We start from the raw sequence: 17,566 nt of genomic DNA, 5'->3' as shown, positions 1-17,566 counted from the left end.
TAATTAGGATTTCGAGCATAGATGACAATCACAGGTCGGTATAATGCCTAGCTTGGCTGTCGTGCTCGCAGAAGCGCACGGCACTGTCACGGTAATTTCGTGGATAGCAGTGCAATAGTGCGCACAGCGCAGAGCATAGCAGTAATACACGCGGACGGTAACGGTCGCCGTTTTTCCGTCAGCGTTCCTCGTTTTGCCTCTCGTCGACAGTCGCTCGGACTCGCACGACGACTGCCGATGCGTATATATGCGTGCTCGTTCCCACCTCTGCTTCCTGGTTCCTCGCTGGAGAGCTTCCGGTCTCGTGACAGCCCGTCCTGGTCCACCGCCCGTTCCGTCCCAACGTTACGGGTTTGTCACTTTCACGTCGCGTTTCACCTCGACGTTGACTCGGTGCACGCTTCCTTCCTAGTGCATTAGCGGCTGCAGCACACAGCCTGCGCAGAGAAACTCGACGATTCGGTGGCCGTGGCCAACCATGGATCGCCTCCCCTAACCTTTGGATCGTCCGGATCTTTCAGACCACGGAGAGTACGATCCCGCCCACTGCAAATTCACCGATGCATTTGACCAATTTTGAGTCTCCGAACTAGCATTTCTCGGACGTGGAGAGCTGCAACTCGAATCAAGCAGACGAATCGAACCGTCGATCGCTTTCCTGATCTTTGAGAAATCGATCCAGACCTCTCGGACTAAACAGGATTCCTTTGAACATGCGACTTTGACTCCTCGACTTTTCCGATCAACCTTTTCGCTTGTAAATTGACGTCTTGTTAATTTTTTATTTGTTCGATTTGTTTCCCTAAGAAATGGTTGGCATTGGAGAATGGTTTAACAGTCTCGAAGGAAGTTTAAGGAAGCGTCTCGATAGCGAGTCGGAATCGAGGAAGAGAGGCGTGACCCGACAGAAGGGCCCGCATCGATCCCACGAAGATCAGGGGTCGTAGGTCGAGGAAAAAAGGATCGGTTCCAGCTTTCCGTTACCTCGGTCAACATAGAAAATCCTGTTCAACAATCCGGCATTTTTCACCTCGTTCGTTCACGGTGCTCTGCCTCCTGTCAGGCCCGGCACATCATCCTGGTCAAACAGGACCCCACGTGATTCGTTTTTGCCGCGTCCTTGCGGAACACCATGAATTATTTATTCACTGGGATCATCAGTGGGTACACACCCTCGATTTTCCACAGCCTTCGTCTGGGGCTCTCTCTTTCTCTCTCTTTTTCTCTTTCTTTCTCGTCGCCAAGAACGATTTTTTGTGCGCCAGCACGGAGCCCCTTGTCGGTGCAATATGCGCCGAGGTGACTGACGCCGATGCACAATGCAATCGAATTTCCTGAGGTCACGTGTTCGCTACGGACGAGACCTTTCTTGTCCTATACAGGCTCTCCTCTTCTCGGAAGATCATGGCGCATCGAGATTTTCGAACGTGAAATCAGATATTTTCGGTCTCGTGCGAGGATTTGAACAAATATTTATGTCAATGGATTTCGACGATAGATGCGGTCGAATAAAAATACTTAACGACGTTTCAGCCTGGGAATAATAAAATAAAAAATTATTATAAATGCCCGTACCGCCATAAAAATATTAACAGTGTCTGATTCCTTACGATGTTCGACACTAGGCCCAATAAAATAAATAGCCTCGAACGAAGTTTCGTAATTGCAATATTAAAGTGAAAATATTAATTAAGATCCTAGAGACTGCGAAATAAAAATCGGTAGGACATACAGTAATGTCCCTAACCAACGCTCAGATTCTGCACAAAAATAGATAATTTAGGAAGAGAAGATGCAATTTTTAGAGCTTTACACCTCGTTTATTATAGTTACCGATTGTCGACAGCAAATTGTCCATTTTTCTGGACAAACCGAGCGTCGATTCGAAACGACAAATAGAAAGGATAAAAGTAACTGCTCCGAAGGCGATGGAAACGGATTCGCGGAGCGCCGCGTGTCAACGGGAACAGGTTAACGGTATCGATCTCGTGGGCCGGCCGGAACGAGACGGACACCCGGTATACGTGACAGCCGTGCGTTATCCCAGGATCTAAGGAAATAAACGGTTTCCTGAGTGAAACGTGCTACCGCGGGCGTGGGCCCGGCCGGGCCCCGGCGCAGCAACGCCAGCAACAAACGGCCAGATAAAAGCACGCGTCGTGGAACCTCTTTCCGCGCAGAACCGTGGAACGATGTTCGTCCGGGCTCATAAATATTCATGCGCTTCCGTAATAAAAAATTCGTGAATGGAAAAAGGGAATTGTCCTTGGCCGGGCCGTGTCTCGCAGGAAGAATCGCTTCGGTTACGTTCACCTCCTCGTCCCTGTCCTTGGACGCTTGAAAAACTGCCGTCCACTTATGGCAGATGCGGCGACAGCTCGCCATTTTTTCCCCCCTGCTCGATTAATAATCAAGGCTGCGGGTGGACGACCGCGACGAAAGCCGCATACTTCGCGCCAATTTCGAAGAAATTCAGATTCCGAATTTGTCGTTGCGCGCGTTGCACCGGCAATCGGCGAAGCCTACGCGAAACCGTGAAATCTGAAACTTTGAGAATTCTTGAGGAACGATTAGGTTTACGGAGAGTTAAGAGTTTCGATCGGACAATGTTCGGCCACAAAAATCACGCACGGAAAAAGGAGAATACAAAATAAAGAAAATATGTACGGACCGGATCGAATAAACGTACAAAAATGCACGGTGCAATCGTTGCAACGGCGAACCGCAAAAATATACGGCCGTGGTTAGAAAGTACAAGTGACGAAGAGAAAATCTGAAACGCAAAGGAGAACACGGCGGAGACTGGTTGGAAAAAAAGAGGCTCCGGCGAGAGATCACAGAACGGAATCTAGGATAACAATAATCAGATCGACGGCAGTCGATTACAAACAGAAAACGCGCGTCGTCGGCTCCAGAAATAAGGTCACATTCTCGTGTCAAGTATTACTGGTTTATCCGAGGAACTTTCGGATCAGCAGGATGCGGGTCTAGAGAGGATCGCCTTATTTATGGGGCGTTCACACGAACGCCTCGCGTACGACTTCTCGGGCTTAATGGACCGTGAGAGAGCGGACGCGTTTTCCTTCGGGATCCTCGAGCGTCGAACACGTTTCCAGCTACAGCGATCCGTCGAACGCGAACAGGAGCATCGAGTCCGTCCATCGAGAGACACTTTCGAAAATCGAATAGAAATTTCTTCGACCAGAAAACCCGATCTCGGGGGGAAACGTCGGACAGCTGTTTTCCACGGTCGACCCAGAGCCGGTTGGCCGGCTGTGTCGCGAACGACCAGCGAATTACTGGACCAATTAACCTTAATGGGTCAATACCGAGCGCGTCGACGAGTTTAGGCGTCGTGGAATTTTTATGTTTGCTCGTCGTGTACGCTAAATGTTACGGATCGGTCGCTTCGCTGCAAATCCTGTAGCTCGCGTTTTCCCATTTTCTCAAATTTAGAAACGTTTAATCGTCGGCTGCGATCCTTTCTCGAACCTGTTTCAACTTCGATAATGCTAAATAAAAGTACACCGTTGTGTTCGGGAGAGTCCACAGTACAATCTTCCATAGGACTCGGTTCGATAGTTCCGCTGGTTGAAGCGCGAAAAATTCCCAAAGTTGGAGATCGCTTTACAAAATCAAAATCTGTCGCCAGCATTTCTCTCGGAAACTGTGCGCGATAGAATCGAACGATTTTCGCTGCCGTGTCCGACGTTGAAAGATCTAGAGAAATGAAATTCGACTTTTTATTTGCCAAACGGGATAAGAAAGTTGGGACACGTTGAGCACCGACACCGACAAATCGGCGAGCACCGCGCGGTGGACGCAGCGACACGAGGACCAGTTCGCAGCGCGGCGCGAGAAAGTGCGAATTAAAAATCGCAACATAAATTCTTGGGGCTCGTTCGCCATGGTCCGACGACCGCCTCTCGGCGGGCTCGCTCGGGAAATCGGCACGCGGCGCTTGCATACATTACTCGAGGGGAATATGCGGCGTGGCGCGGCGGTCGGCGCGGTGACACGCGAGCCTAACAAGCCGATCGTGACGTACGTGACAGCCTGGAAGAACTATCGGGATTACGGTTGTGTCTCGTCGGGCCCGAGAAATCCTGTCGTCACCGTGAAAGTTCCCGAGAGAGAGAGAGAGAGAGAACTCGCCTCGGTCGTCGCGCGCCGCTGGAAAAATCCGCGGTTTCACGCGCGACACGCCTGGAAAAGCCGGCCGCGCCGCGCCGCGCCGTGTCTCTCCGAAATCGTCCAACCCATTTTCTAATTCGAACCGCATTCGCGGCCGAACCAGTCCGACGACGACGACGACGACGACGGTGAATCACGTTTCACGGTCAGACACGATCGTCCGCAATTAGCCGCGAGATTTTCCTGGAACGGCCGCCGTTACGAAACCCCGCGTGAATCACGATCGCGGCCGGTGAAACCGGCATCGCGCCGCCACCTTTTCGGCTCGTCGCGTGCACCTGCTTAGGGGTTGAATCGTCACGCGATCGTCATGGATGTTTCCTCCCCTTTGGAAAAACGTCTCCGTCGAGTCTCTTCGTTAACCGTTAACGCGGTCGTCGACGACTCGGCATTGAAATTCGCCTGCACAATTTTGCGCCGATTCCGCGTCAACCGAAAGCGCGATTCGATCGAACGATCTCGAGGGGCCATCCTGCGATCGCCGGAGATAACCGGCGAAGATCCAACCACCGCCCACGCGATCTTTATTCTATGTTCGGTCTCATCGATCGGCGAGCTCGCGGGGGGACGTTAGAACGGGGTTGGCATTGAACGTAACCCTTCGAGTTCCTCTATCTTTAGCCATCGGATCGATGCGAACATGGGAATAATCGCGGGCTATTCGCGAGCCATCAGCTGCTCTCCGCGAGAGCACCAGGTGGGGGCGTGCGTGTCGCGTGCACGGTGTGCAACGTGTGCAACGCGTGCATGGCGGTTCCCGGTGGAGCAACACGCGGCCCACGCTGCGTTGTCCATCTGTGCCGGCGCGCCGGAATGCAGGTGAAAGACCCCGACGCCAATTTGTCGGTATCGGGGCCGAGCACTCCAGGAATCCGGTCGATCGCGTCCTTTCGATAACGAGCGCGAGCCGCGAACGTCCTTCGGGGCCGCTGATAAGACATTCCTGCGTCGGCGTTTTAATGGACGTGCCCCAGGCCGATAGTTTTCCGGCCACTTTGTACGCTTCGGCGCGACGCGCCGCGACGGAACCGGCGCGTGCTCGATACCGCTGCCGAGATAATCGACCGACGATTGCGCAACAGCTTCCGGCGACCGACGATCGCCGTCGGACCCACCGACGATCGATTTTTGCCCTCGATTCCTCGGTAATTCAGGATTCTTGGGTACCCGGTGCGCTTCGCGTCCCGAACGTGTGAAACTGAAAGTCGCTCAGTCGAGGATGCTGTGCTTTTACAGCATAATGACGACGATTTTTCCGGAGCTCATTCCAGGAGTATCGTTAACGAAACGTTTCTTCGTCTGCATTTTCTCTCGACCAAGATTTGCAGCATTCCGCAAGGTTCGAATAATCGAACGAAACGAGCTGCAAGGCTCGAACAATCGTGTCTCCTCTCCCCGAATTGTCCATTTTTGTGCGCAATCCGAGCGACAATTAGGGAGACATTTCTGTATCGTGTTTAAAGTTAGTTCGGAGAATGTCGAGGGGGCGAGAAGGTTAATTAAAGCTTCGTACGGGGGTGTAGACCAAGAGCGGAGCCTTTCCCCGCGAGGATTAATAAAATTGTCGCGCGTCGACGACAAGCATCCCCGAGCAAACAAGAAGCCCTGACGTAGAATTTCTATCTTTGGGCCGAGTGAAAATAGTCACGACTGACCGGCGCGGCGCGGCGAGGCTTCGTGGGCGTGCCTCGGTACCATTTCGAGCGGTAATTACTCGACTGAATAGAAACCGGCCTAAGGGAGACCACAGGGTGTCTTCGTGCGACACTTGGGTCCATCTTCGCTCCCACGCTGCTCGCTTCGATGACGTCAATCTCCGGATCGTGTGTGCCCGGACTTACGTGTGGTTTACCCGTTTTCGCGATTGTACCGGGTCGCTCGGATATCTGCTCGCACGTAAACCGATCGGTTCAGCCGTGAACCTTCGCCGATTAACCCGATTAACCCTAGCATTTCCATGAGATCCGTCGCTCGAGAAATACAGGGACGATGTACCTGTATTTTAGACCAACGTACGCTTTGCTTCGCGCATACTAATCGGAATTGATCTCGACGAGCTGCTGTCTCAATTTACCAAGAAACTCCCGGTTAATTAAATTTAGTCTCCGAAGGATCCTTGGGCGTCAGCTAAAGCGGCGAGATCGACGTAGGGTCAGAGGCAACCCCTTCGGAAAATTCCAATCTCGCTGGAATTCCAAAAGAAAGAAAGCCTGTATTTACGAGCTCGACCATATATCCGAGCAGTCAACTATGTTTACACGTTATAAATGTCAAGAACAGTGTCCGCGTTCAAAGGGAACGTGTCCGTTGGCCGTCGACGTGAACCGAGTCGCACGACATCGTATAAATTATGCACAGTCCGAGGGGTACTTTTAATTAGATATGATTGGGGGCAAAGGTCGCGGGGCCCGGTATCCTCAATTACCCTGCCAGGAGCGATCAATAAGTCCGAATCAACGTATCGCTCTGTCTGATTGATCCTCATTAGACCGGCAATTTTTTTTTGCTTGTTCCAGGCGAGCTGTACGTGGAGGATCTAGGCGAGAGACGGGTCGTGTCCATCAGGATGGGTTGGCTGTGGGTCGAGGGTACGCCGATGAGGCTGCCCCTGAGGGCGTTGAACCTGAGACAGGCTGTGCCCAGTCTGTGTCAGCCGCACGCGCTGGCCCTTGGCTTCACCCTAAGCAACTCGCAGGATCATGCTCTTGCCACATTTTGGGTAAGTTCGACCTTCGTCCTGCTTCTACGAGAAATGACCCATGCTCGCGTTCTCCGTGGATTTCCATGGATCTTGAAACGAAGGTAGCTGTCGGAATGATTCTTCGAACGAAGGCGGAATAGACCGGATTAACCCCTAGGCTGCTGTGGGCGCCCATAGGCGCTTAGGAATTTTGCGTTTGTGACACCCAGAGCGCCTGTAGGCGCAAAAATACATCCCTATCCAAAAGTTCGCCGTTCTCGGCGTACATCGTAACTCAATTTCTGCCGTACGGTACGGCCGACGCGTCTCAAAGTCTGCCGTAGTCAAGGGGTTAAACGATCTATAATATTTTGGTGGTAATGACGCGCCGGATAAGCGCGGATAACGCGGCGAATCGCAGCGCGAGCAGAGAAGTACTTGGACGATGAAACGTTGGGATCTGGAGGAGGAAGTCGAGGAGCCGGTATAGGCGAGACAGTATAATCGCTGCGGCACGCAATGTAATCGCATGTAAATGACTTTTATCTGCGGCACGATCCGTTTCCTTGCCCGTAAACACTTTCTCGCGCCGCGCCGCGCCGCGGCCTCTACCAGGCTCCCGTTTTGTTGAACGCTGTAACTTCTAATTACGGCCCCGCCGCCGCGCCGTTCGATTTCCAGATCGTTATACAATCCCGCGGCCACGATCCTAGTCCCGGTCTCGATTCCTAGACCGCGCCAAAAATTTCGTTTCGTCCGACTTTCTCCGCGCTGCTTTGCATAATGTGTCTCGGAACCGCGCTCGATCCAACGCGGTTCCGTTCGACGACGATCCGGACAATTTTTTGAAACGTTCACGGACGATGGTTCCTCCTTTTTTTAACATCTACGAACGTCTGAAAAATTTCCGGGAGTCCACGCGTACCCTTGAAACGTTTATATTCTTCGGGGAACTTTAGATCGAATATCGCTTGGCAATTTTGGTAGTTTTTGTTAACTAAAGTAATTAATAATTGTTGATCAGGTGATTTTGAGGCAATTGCAATTATCAAGGAATCAGGGGTCAACGGGTAGTCGAAATTTATCTCTTTGCAGCAAAGTTCGAGCGTCGAGAGTTCCTTGACAGGTACAATTTTTAATATATTGTTTAAACAAAACGATATACGCACGGATCGTTTAGGCGGGTATGTTCTCCTTTCAAAAACACACTGCGAGCAATTTTTCTTTTCCCCCTGGCTGCAATAGTTCCCGAGATATCCGCGAAAGAAGTTAAGCAGGGGGTTCCAACCCCTAACTTCGAGGCGTCGGTTTCTCCGCTTTCCCTTGGTCGATTTCAAAAAAGAAAAAACACGTGTCGGTTATTTTCCGACGCTGGTTGCAAAAAAAATTGTCCGGACCTCGGTTTCTATCGCATTTGAAATCGACTCGGCCTTTCGAGAACCTTATCGACCAGATTCCCAGGAAGAACTACTTCCGACGTGTTCGCAGCGAGGCGGATAAGAGAGGCCGATGGCTATCGGCGACTTCCCCGAAGGTCGATCGGATAAGATAAAGACGAATCGGCGAAGGACGCGTCCGAGATGATGTAAGCCGCATCCGCGCGTGATTCGTAAGGTAATAAGGTCAGTAGGCAAGGTTAAAATCCGCCGGCGCGGTCTCGGCGATAAACGGACGCGTGGGAGATCCGCGCGCCATTCTCCCGTGACCCGGCATTGTCAAGGAGTCCCACCATCCTCCTTTCCTGGCGAAGTTCCTTCGCCCCGTTCGCTTAGTCACCGAAAGGACGTCCGCGCCGATCGTCTCGTAATATCTTGATCGTGCCGGGGATTGGATTGCCTGGCTGCTTTCGGAAATCCGACGATTGGAACAGTCATTTTCGAAATTGCTTCTGTTACGAAGCCTATCCCATCCTCCTCCGAGACAATAGACCGCTCGGAGAGGTTCTGCTACCATTGGATCGCATTGTCGAAGCCTCGCGTGGGAGTATTCCTCTTCCTCTCGATCCCACGATCCGGGATTTCGAACATTCTCCTCCGTCGGCGTTCGAGGTAGCCGACGATCCACCGTCGTCCACCAAACAAATCCTGATCGATCTCAAAGATTCGACTTTCCGTCTTGCAGGCAGACACAGAGCCGATCTACTGGTCCTGGGTGCGAGCGATCGCGGCGGAACTGGTCAGGCAGACCCCGTTTCGAGCCCAGCGCTGCCTCAACTTCCTGGAGATCCTGACGATCTGCCCCAGGGGGCCGGTCCCGCTGCCGGACAGCCCCACGGAGTCCCGAAGACGTTCCCGAAGCGAGCTGCGATGCTGGCCGAGCGACTCGCCCACGGAGAAAGACACTCGGACCACCGCCACGATCCTGGAGGACTCCCGGAGAAGAGCGAAGAGCGAGCTGAGGGGATGGTCGAGCAGCAACTCGAGCGACGAAGACCTGCTGGGCGAGTTCCGCAGCATTCCTGCGATCATCGCGAAGGAGCAGCCCGTGACGAGGACCTGGGGTTGCAGCGAGAGCAGCGAGGGCAGTGACGACAGCCTACCTTGGAGCGGAGTTTGCCGGTCCAGCGTGGACTCGGTGGACTCGGCGGTGTCTCTGCCGGAGCCGGAGACCAGGGAGCAGAGGATCCAGCGGTACAAAGAAGCCAGGCGACGGGAGAACGAGGCTAGGAGCAGGAGGGTCCTCGAGGAGGACGCCAGACGAAGGAAAGCGAGAGCTGCCGAGGAGAACAACAACGACATCCTGAAGACGTACGGGTCGAACAGGTCCAGGAGCAGGATTTACTCCGGCAACGACAACGACGACCTTCGCCTGACGTCCCCGAAGAAGGACGAGGTTCTCCACGACGTCTCCAGGCTGATCAGCACGAGGAACGAGAAGAACGTGAGCAGGCTGCCTCCGGTGAAACCCACCGAGTCCACGGTGAGGTTCGAGGACGACCAGCGCAACGAAGACGACAAGAGGAACAACAACAACAGCAGCCCGAAGAGCGGCTCGAGCCCAGGGATTCTCAGGACGGACATCAGCGAGAGGAGGAGCAGGGCGAGGGAGAGAAGAGTGGTCAGGAAAGAGGGACAGCTGCTGACCCAAATCGCGAGCCCGACCGTGGAGACTCTTCAGGAACGCAAGGAGCGGCTGGCGCAGTTGTCCTCCAGGATACCGGTGCCGCGACAGGCCAGCCAGACCTCGAAGCTGCCGGAAGTCGCCAGCCCGACCGGTCTCCCAAGGTCGTCGACTTCTCTGACCGTTTTGACCGAACCGCCTTGCGAGGAGGACGTCGCCAGGCTTCTGGAAAGGTGCCAGAGGGTCGACCACTACGTTCCGGTCAGGGAGAAGCTGACGCTGTTCGAATCCTTGTCCAGATTGGGCGGCAGGCTCGCTAGAAGTACCGAGGACCTGGGCAGGTCCTCGGCGAAGCCCAGTCCCAGGGGAAAACAGCGGGCCAGGTCTCTTCACGACCTGAACAGAGGGGCCAGAGCGGTCCCTGTCAGGGAGATGTGCAGATTCTTCGAGGGCGACGTGGAGCACGACACCGGCGTGAAGGTTAATCTTGCCAAAACCAGGTTCAGCGACCCCGTCACGCCGACGAGGAGCACGTGGAAGGACGCGAGTTCGAGGGCCAGCGAGGCTGCGCCGTGTGTAAGGTCCTCGGCGAGGAAAAAACATTACTTCAAGTAGCGATCGTGTTAGGTGCAGAGCGTCCTGGTGAATCCTTTTTGCAGCTTCGTGGCCGATTCCATCGGCGCATCGATTTCGCGCGGACACTTTTGCGGCAGCCTCGAGGTTTTGCGAGAAAGACTGAAGGAGAAGCTTCGGCCGGCTTATTGCGACGGCCTCGAGGCTCTGTCGACGGTGTCTCGACAATTGCGATTATACGCTCGAAGTCGAGTCGAGTTTCGATGCGAGAAATCGAAGGAACGGATATTTGTAGGTCGTGTGCGACGGAGAATGAGTGGGACGCTTGTGGATAATTGCTTCGAGGATGTTCCTAGGAATCGGCTTGATTGTTTTCGTTTTTTTTTATAAAATGTTGGAGCTGTCTGTTCGTTTCGTAGCAACCCCGTGCTGTCTTAGACTGGAAGCAGTCTGCTCGCGGAGAATCGTCGCATTCGTGTCGGGAGAAAGTCGCTGCCCGGAGCAGCTTTTTTCCTGGCAGCGCACAGGAGTCGATCCGGGCTCGATTCTCGCCGCGGCTCGAGTTAAATCGGCTGACCAGTGTCCTCGATCATCGGGGAACCTAATCGCAATCGATTCTTCGCGCTTCGTTGTTTCTTTTTCGGCAATATTTCTGCGAACGGAGAACGGTCTCCAAGACTTTGGAGAAACATTGAATGGAAAATTGTCTTTGATACAAAGGCAGGTGGTTAAATTCATTTTCTTGTTCGGCGTTTTCTTTGTTGTTAAATCTTAGCTATTTATTTCGATTCCGCGGAATCGTGAACGTGATCCGACAGCACGTGGATGGTGCACGCGCGTGTCGGATCGAAAAATCTAGAGTGAGAGAGGAAGGGAGGGAGAGCGAGAGAGAGAGGGAGAGAGAGGCAATCGGAGAAACCAGTAATATCCATTCACCGAGCCATCGCCGCGATCTTGAACACCTGTCGAACGCAGCTCGCAGATTTTCGAGCATCTTAGCTCCTTTACTTTCGGCAACTCGATCTCTCGATTGTTTCCCGACTGCGGCGACGCTCGATTTTCGCTCTCCTCGGTGTAATCGATGATATCCGTATCGAGGTATAAATTACAGGTTGCGAGGAGGAGCGAACAAAAATCGTTTTGGAAAAATTAAAATCGATGCTGTTGGACCGTGGACGTTCGCTGGCATAGAAAGTCTCTGAATTTTTCGTTCTGGATCATACAAGATCGACGAACGAAGCCTCGAAAATTTGATAAAGAAATTAATTCATATTTAGCAGGTTCTATTCGAGATCTTTGAGAAGGATCTGTTTATTTTGCGAACGTCCGCAGTTGAATCGAGCAATTTTAACGTACGCCGCGCTGCTAAAAATTAACGCAATCGAGCTACGAATTGATTCTGAACGCGGACGAACGATCAAATTCTCTTGTACAGTAAATTCTCCTTAATCGACGCTCTTATTGAGCGCAGAAATAGACAACTTGGGAAGAAGCGATACGATTATTCGAGCCTTGCGGCTCGTTTTTATAATTGTTGGTAATCGGTAGGTGTAAAAGCGAGACGCAAGGCTAAAATAATCGTATCTTATCTTTTCAAATTGTTCACTTTCGTGCACGATTTGAGCGTCAATTAAAGAGAATTTACTGTATCTGAAAAATTCGTGCGAGGTAATCGCGTTGCAGCGGACTAGCAGATAATTGATCGAGACGAGTTTTGCCAGGGGAATATCTGTCGCTCGAGTTTCGAGCATCCGTTTCGAGGACCGACTAACGTCAGCTTCCGGTCGTTTGGAATCGGGACGATCATTTCCGTTCCCATTTCCCGTGCTCTCTCTCTCTCTCTCTCTCTCTCTCACTCTCTTTCTCTTTCTCTCTCTTTCTCTCTCTTTCTCTCTTTCGCTGTTCCCCTTTTCTCTTGGCGTTCAATCAATAAATAAATCCCGTCGGCCGGGTCCCTTAAATCCTTAGCAATTTCCACGGACGGATTACTACGGCGAAGCTGAAGAGGGAGCTCGAAGGACGATATTAGACGACGACGCAACAATCCCGTTTCGTTTTTATGGAAATTACGCTGGCTGTCGTCGCGATCGCGACAGCCTCGACAGGCGTTAAAAAATTACGTTGTTCAACCAAGTGCCAAAAAGAAAAAAAAAAAGAAAAGAAATAAGCTAAATGTTTTACGTTTCTCGCGATGAAACGAGAGGAGTCTGTATAAAATCGAGGAAATGGAAGTGTTACGGATATTTGTACATATTATATTGTTTTGTCTAGGACGTAGACGAAGGATAACGAATTTTCGTTGAACAGAAAAACACTGGAGATTCATTATTTATTGTACACGCGTAGAATGAAATCGATACCGTATCGTAGTCACGTTTTATTCTCTATGGAGATTCGATCGATTTCCGGCGATTTTTCTAAAACAAATCGAACTCTGTTGGCAAAAGGTTTCGATTCGCGTCGATCGAAGACGCGCCACCCTCGCTGTCTGCCCCGCAACCCCTTCTTAATTTTCGTATCGTAGTATGCATAGAAATTGTGTACGATCGTGCGACCATGCGCGCGGCGGATCGGTGTGCTTTACGTATAAAATTGTAACCCGTCGGAGTAAAATAGAATTATTTAAACGTTGGCGGATCGATCGAGCTTTGTAAAAATGTCGAACCTGTCGATGCTAGACAAGAAAGAACGTTCGAGAACAGTTGATCTCTTGATGAATATTAGCAACAGTGTAAAAAGAGTTCAGAGCTTAAAGTAGAAGAATTGTGCGGCGGATGTTCACCCGTTTCAATGTCTGTCTGTGCGGAATAATAAAGCAAATGTTGGAATGATATCTCCTGTCGCTGATGTACGTTCTTCCGATCAACAATTCTTCATCGTCGCGAGCCGAGTCTGACGCGATTGTCGGAGCAGAGACCGAACGCGAAAGCGTGTTTAATTTAAAAAAAACATAACAAATATAAAATACGACGCAGACCATCCGACGGAAACGCTAAATTCAACGGATACAGCGTTCTGGAATAACGAAACCAGTTATAAGAACTACTGACTTTACTATCGATCCTCTTTATTTTTCAAATAATTTTTAAGAAGATTATTTAGAATCGAACGGAAAGTATTCGATCCATCCTTCCATTGGAAATCGCGCTAGGCCATCCAGAGCACCTCGATCCACTCCAACCATCCATCCACGAGACCATCTATCACCGGCAATCGATTTCCCTTCGAGGACCAATTTTTCCACCCCTCGAATTGCACAGATATCCACGGACGGACACCGATAGACGACAGGATCGCGAAGATGGATCGCGGCCCGAGAAAATCCGACGACCCCGAGGCGAGGTTCGATCGCAGTCGCAGACCTCGCAGGTCTCGAGCAAACAGGGCGAGTCGAGGAACAACAACCCCTTGCAGCTCGGACACACCTTATCTCCGCTTTAATACCGTCGCGAGGAAACGCGATACACGAGCGGGCACGGCGGAGCTGCTTACACGGCAGAGGAAGAGGGCTCGTCTGTAAAAATCGCGTAATTCCGAGTGGTCGAACTGGGCGAGGGGACGTGAGAAGTCATCCGAGGGGCAAGGGGGTTGTCGTGGACCTGATGAAAAAATGGAAAAACTCCGAGGCAGACGTTGTTCTGCGGAAACCCTGTAGAACCGGTCGATCGCCGAGGAGAGAGAGCTCCTCCGGTCCCTCCTGACGCAGAAGATCCGAAAAGAAGAAGACCCTTAACGTCCCTCCGCGCTCTACGCGCTGGCGACTTCGCGAACCAACCCTCGAAGAGATCCGGAGATCCGCTCATCCGTTCGGAGAAATAAATTTGCACGCGAGTAAATATTACGAGCTTTGTCGCGGCTCGCCGCGATATTTCTATTTACCATTCACGCGTTTGTTCTAATAAAAGGGACGAATAAAATGGCGGTTACATAAAAGTGATTGTCGTTAGAAAGTCGAGCGCCCGTGGAGGCCTTGGCAATTCTCACTGCCTTCTTTTCCGCTCGCCCTACCCCGGCAGCCTAACGATCCGCGATTTGTTAGAGCTCCACTTTGTTCCACAATTTACACAGCGGGTTAGCATAGTACGCAATCATTCATACGAGGATCTTGCGTACATGTGGAGCACTTGTCGATCCTTAAATGGCCGGCTGCCATTTGTCGGACTGCTTCGAATTGGCAAATGCATCGGGACTTTTTCTTGCGATTTTAGATGAATTTTCTTCCGTTCGGGTTTTTCGATTGGCATTATAAATCGATGCTTGGCTCTTTAGGAGCGGAGATTTTCTAGAAATACCGAAAGCATGTTCCTCGGTGACCTAAAGTTCAATTAAATTTATATTTCTTTGTTGTAATAAATCAGCCATTGATATTTGAGCCGTTTATTTTGAAAGTGGCATAAGTCACTTTGTTTTTAAGTCGATATATTTAAGGGTTTGCGTTTGAACACGTTTAAAAATATGGATGCTAACTTTCGAGAAGATTTGTTATCTCAGGATACTGATATTTTTCTCAGTATAAATAATTTCGTATAAACATTAAAAAATCGCCACTTTTCATTACGGTAAAGTGACTTATGCCACTTTCAAAATAAACGGCTCATTTAGCGAGACGTAGAATAGCTAGGAGATGAAAAGAGGGAGATTGGAGGATTCAGCCTTGTTTTGAAATCTGCTTCGTCGTCTATCTAGATTCACATCCCTTCGCTACAATAAATAATCTGCCACTCGGTACGCTATAGAAGAAAATTGGATGATTTTAGCTGCGTCCGCATCGGAATTCGCTCGTGCATCGATGAAAGACACGGGCGACGGGGCGCGACGAAGCGTCGGCCATAAATCGTAGAATCGAAAAACGCGTGACTCGGCGGTTAGTTCAGGTTTACGATCATGCGCGCGTTCCAGGAGCTGGTTCGTTTAAGGTCGACGAAAAGGGGCTCGTTGCTCGTGCCGGCTCGGTCCACTTTCACGCGGACTACGCTCGCGAAACCGGGAATACTCCCGATACAATAATTTCACGGTGCTGCGTCGTTGCGCAAGCCTCTCCTTTTCTAAAGTTCATCGCGGCGATCCTCGCCCGCGATCTTACGAAAAAGCCGCGCTAATTAGCCGCGGGCCGCGTGCCGGCGACGATTGTGCAGCGGGAGGGTGAGAAAAATCGGCGGGACAAAGAGGTGCGTGCGTGATTCCGGTACGCGTCCGGATTCATTGTTCCGATATACCACGGATTCGCAGACTGTTTTCGCGGGTTCGTTAAAACGGTGGGTAAATGTTCTGGCACAATAGCAACGAATTAGACGAGTTTATAATCGAGTTTCGCAAACCGGAAGTTGGAGGGACGATTTGGCAAGATGCTACCTGCGGAACAGCTGCCGAATGTCATCGAGATATCTTCAACCGATCGACCTCTTTGACGCAGGATCGAGAGTCGATTAGATCATCGTGGACCATCGAAACTGCCCGAATGTCTTTATAATTTCACGCTTGAACTGTTCGCTTTTTTTAACGAATTGTTTTCCACTTTGCCTATCATCCTCGACTCGCGATTTTATACTCTTTTCTCCGACTACGAACATTCCTGCATCGTTCCTGTTCCCAAATCATGCGCGAATCCGTGATCCAACAACGGCAGATCTGCTCGCATTTCATATTGCAACAGCTTCGCATAAATTTCCAAGGAATCGTTTCGCACGAACATCGTCGAATAGGCGTGTAGAAATCGCCGAACGAAGCGAACGCGCGACGCATATTTATCGGAGTTGCACGGGGGACACACCTGCGGCTAGCAATTTGTTTCTTCGACGGCCGTGCTCGCTTTGTTGGTCGGCGTCACCCTGCACCGATTCCGTTCGTTCATTTTTTCTGTTTCGCGGCGCGGCGTTGCACCGGTGTCCTGCGTGCACCTTGCGCCGCGTCGCACTGCACCCAGGTGACCCGCAGGTATCCGACTATTCGATCGAAAACACGGGACGAGGTCGTCGACCGTTTACCGGGTTTCGTGCCGACGCGACGAGCAAGAGCTTTTGCTCGGATCGTCGACGGACCGCGGTGCCTTTCGTCGCTGCCGATCAGGTTCTCGCTTCTCGCGTTACGTCGATCGCGTCCTGCGCGCGGTTCCACGTCGTCGGGTGCGCAAGAAACGCGGGTAATCGAGTGACCGACCTTGATGGGCGCGGGTACTCGCAGAACAGGTACGACGAACAGTGCGTTTCGCGTTGCACCGGCCGTTCAGCTCTGAAAACGAAACGTTGTCGTACCACGGGATTTCAGATAAAGATACGATAATCGAGTCGTATCGATTACTTCGATTCGGCCTTCTTAATTTCTACGGACGTTGCACCGGATGTCGAGCATGCCGGAACAAAATTTCGAGTGCGCCGAGAAGCGCAGCGTTTCGAAGCGATCGTCGCGCAGTCGCGAGGTCGCGGGCAGCCTTGCAGGCGATGTCCGGCCGAAAGTAAAACGCGGCCGGGAAGCCTGGTCGAACGACGGCTAATCCGTAATACCATCGACGATCGTATTAGCCATAATCGGCGGTGGGGGCGAAGCGATTGCGACATCGGCGAGCGAAACGCAACGGTGGCAACGGAAACAGAATGTTCGCCGGCCCGTGGAAAAAGCCCCGTGCCCGGGCACACCGTGCTTTTAGAGTGTATCGATCCGGTGCATAAGCGACGCGATGCACTCCCTGAAATACGATACCACTGCAGCGGCACGCGATTCCAGCTTCGAGCGTCGTACAAACACCGGCGATTTACACGCGAGCTAAGAACCGACGAATTCATTCGACGCTAAGTTGTCGCAAGATTTATTCGCGACGGGGTAATGATCAACTTCGAATCGGAGTTTCGTTTGCAACGCGTTCGCGCCATCTGACGGCTCCGTGGTCTTTGCATTGCAGGCACGAGGATCCAGACACGCGTCGCCTATAGTGCATTCGCGTTGCATAGAGGACGGAGTTACTTGCAAGGTATCGGCACGGACGAGGTATACCTCGCCGACTGTTCCATTTAGGCGGAGAGTACAAGCATAAACGAAGTATCGGAATAGGCCGGACACCATAGG

General features: G+C 51.6%; 1 protein-coding gene across 1 annotated transcript in view; it reads left to right on the top strand.

Annotated features, from left to right (window-relative positions):
- The window catches only part of LOC117226075 (uncharacterized), a 52,257-nt gene extending 38,917 nt beyond the window's left edge, over nucleotides 1–13,340 (top strand). Inside the window, exons 2-3 of the mRNA XM_033480052.2 lie at nucleotides 6,711–6,913; nucleotides 8,996–13,340. Of these exons, the coding sequence (XP_033335943.2) occupies nucleotides 6,711–6,913; nucleotides 8,996–10,549 (1,757 nt within the window). The 3' untranslated portion in view covers nucleotides 10,550–13,340. The remainder of the gene's footprint in view (nucleotides 1–6,710; nucleotides 6,914–8,995) is intronic.
- Nucleotides 13,341–17,566: the final 4,226 nt, after the last annotated feature.

Source organism: Megalopta genalis, chromosome 11 (assembly GCF_051020955.1).
Source record: "Megalopta genalis isolate 19385.01 chromosome 11, iyMegGena1_principal, whole genome shotgun sequence".
NCBI lineage: Eukaryota > Metazoa > Arthropoda > Insecta > Hymenoptera > Halictidae > Megalopta > Megalopta genalis.
This window is presented reverse-complemented; position numbering and strand designations above follow the sequence as displayed.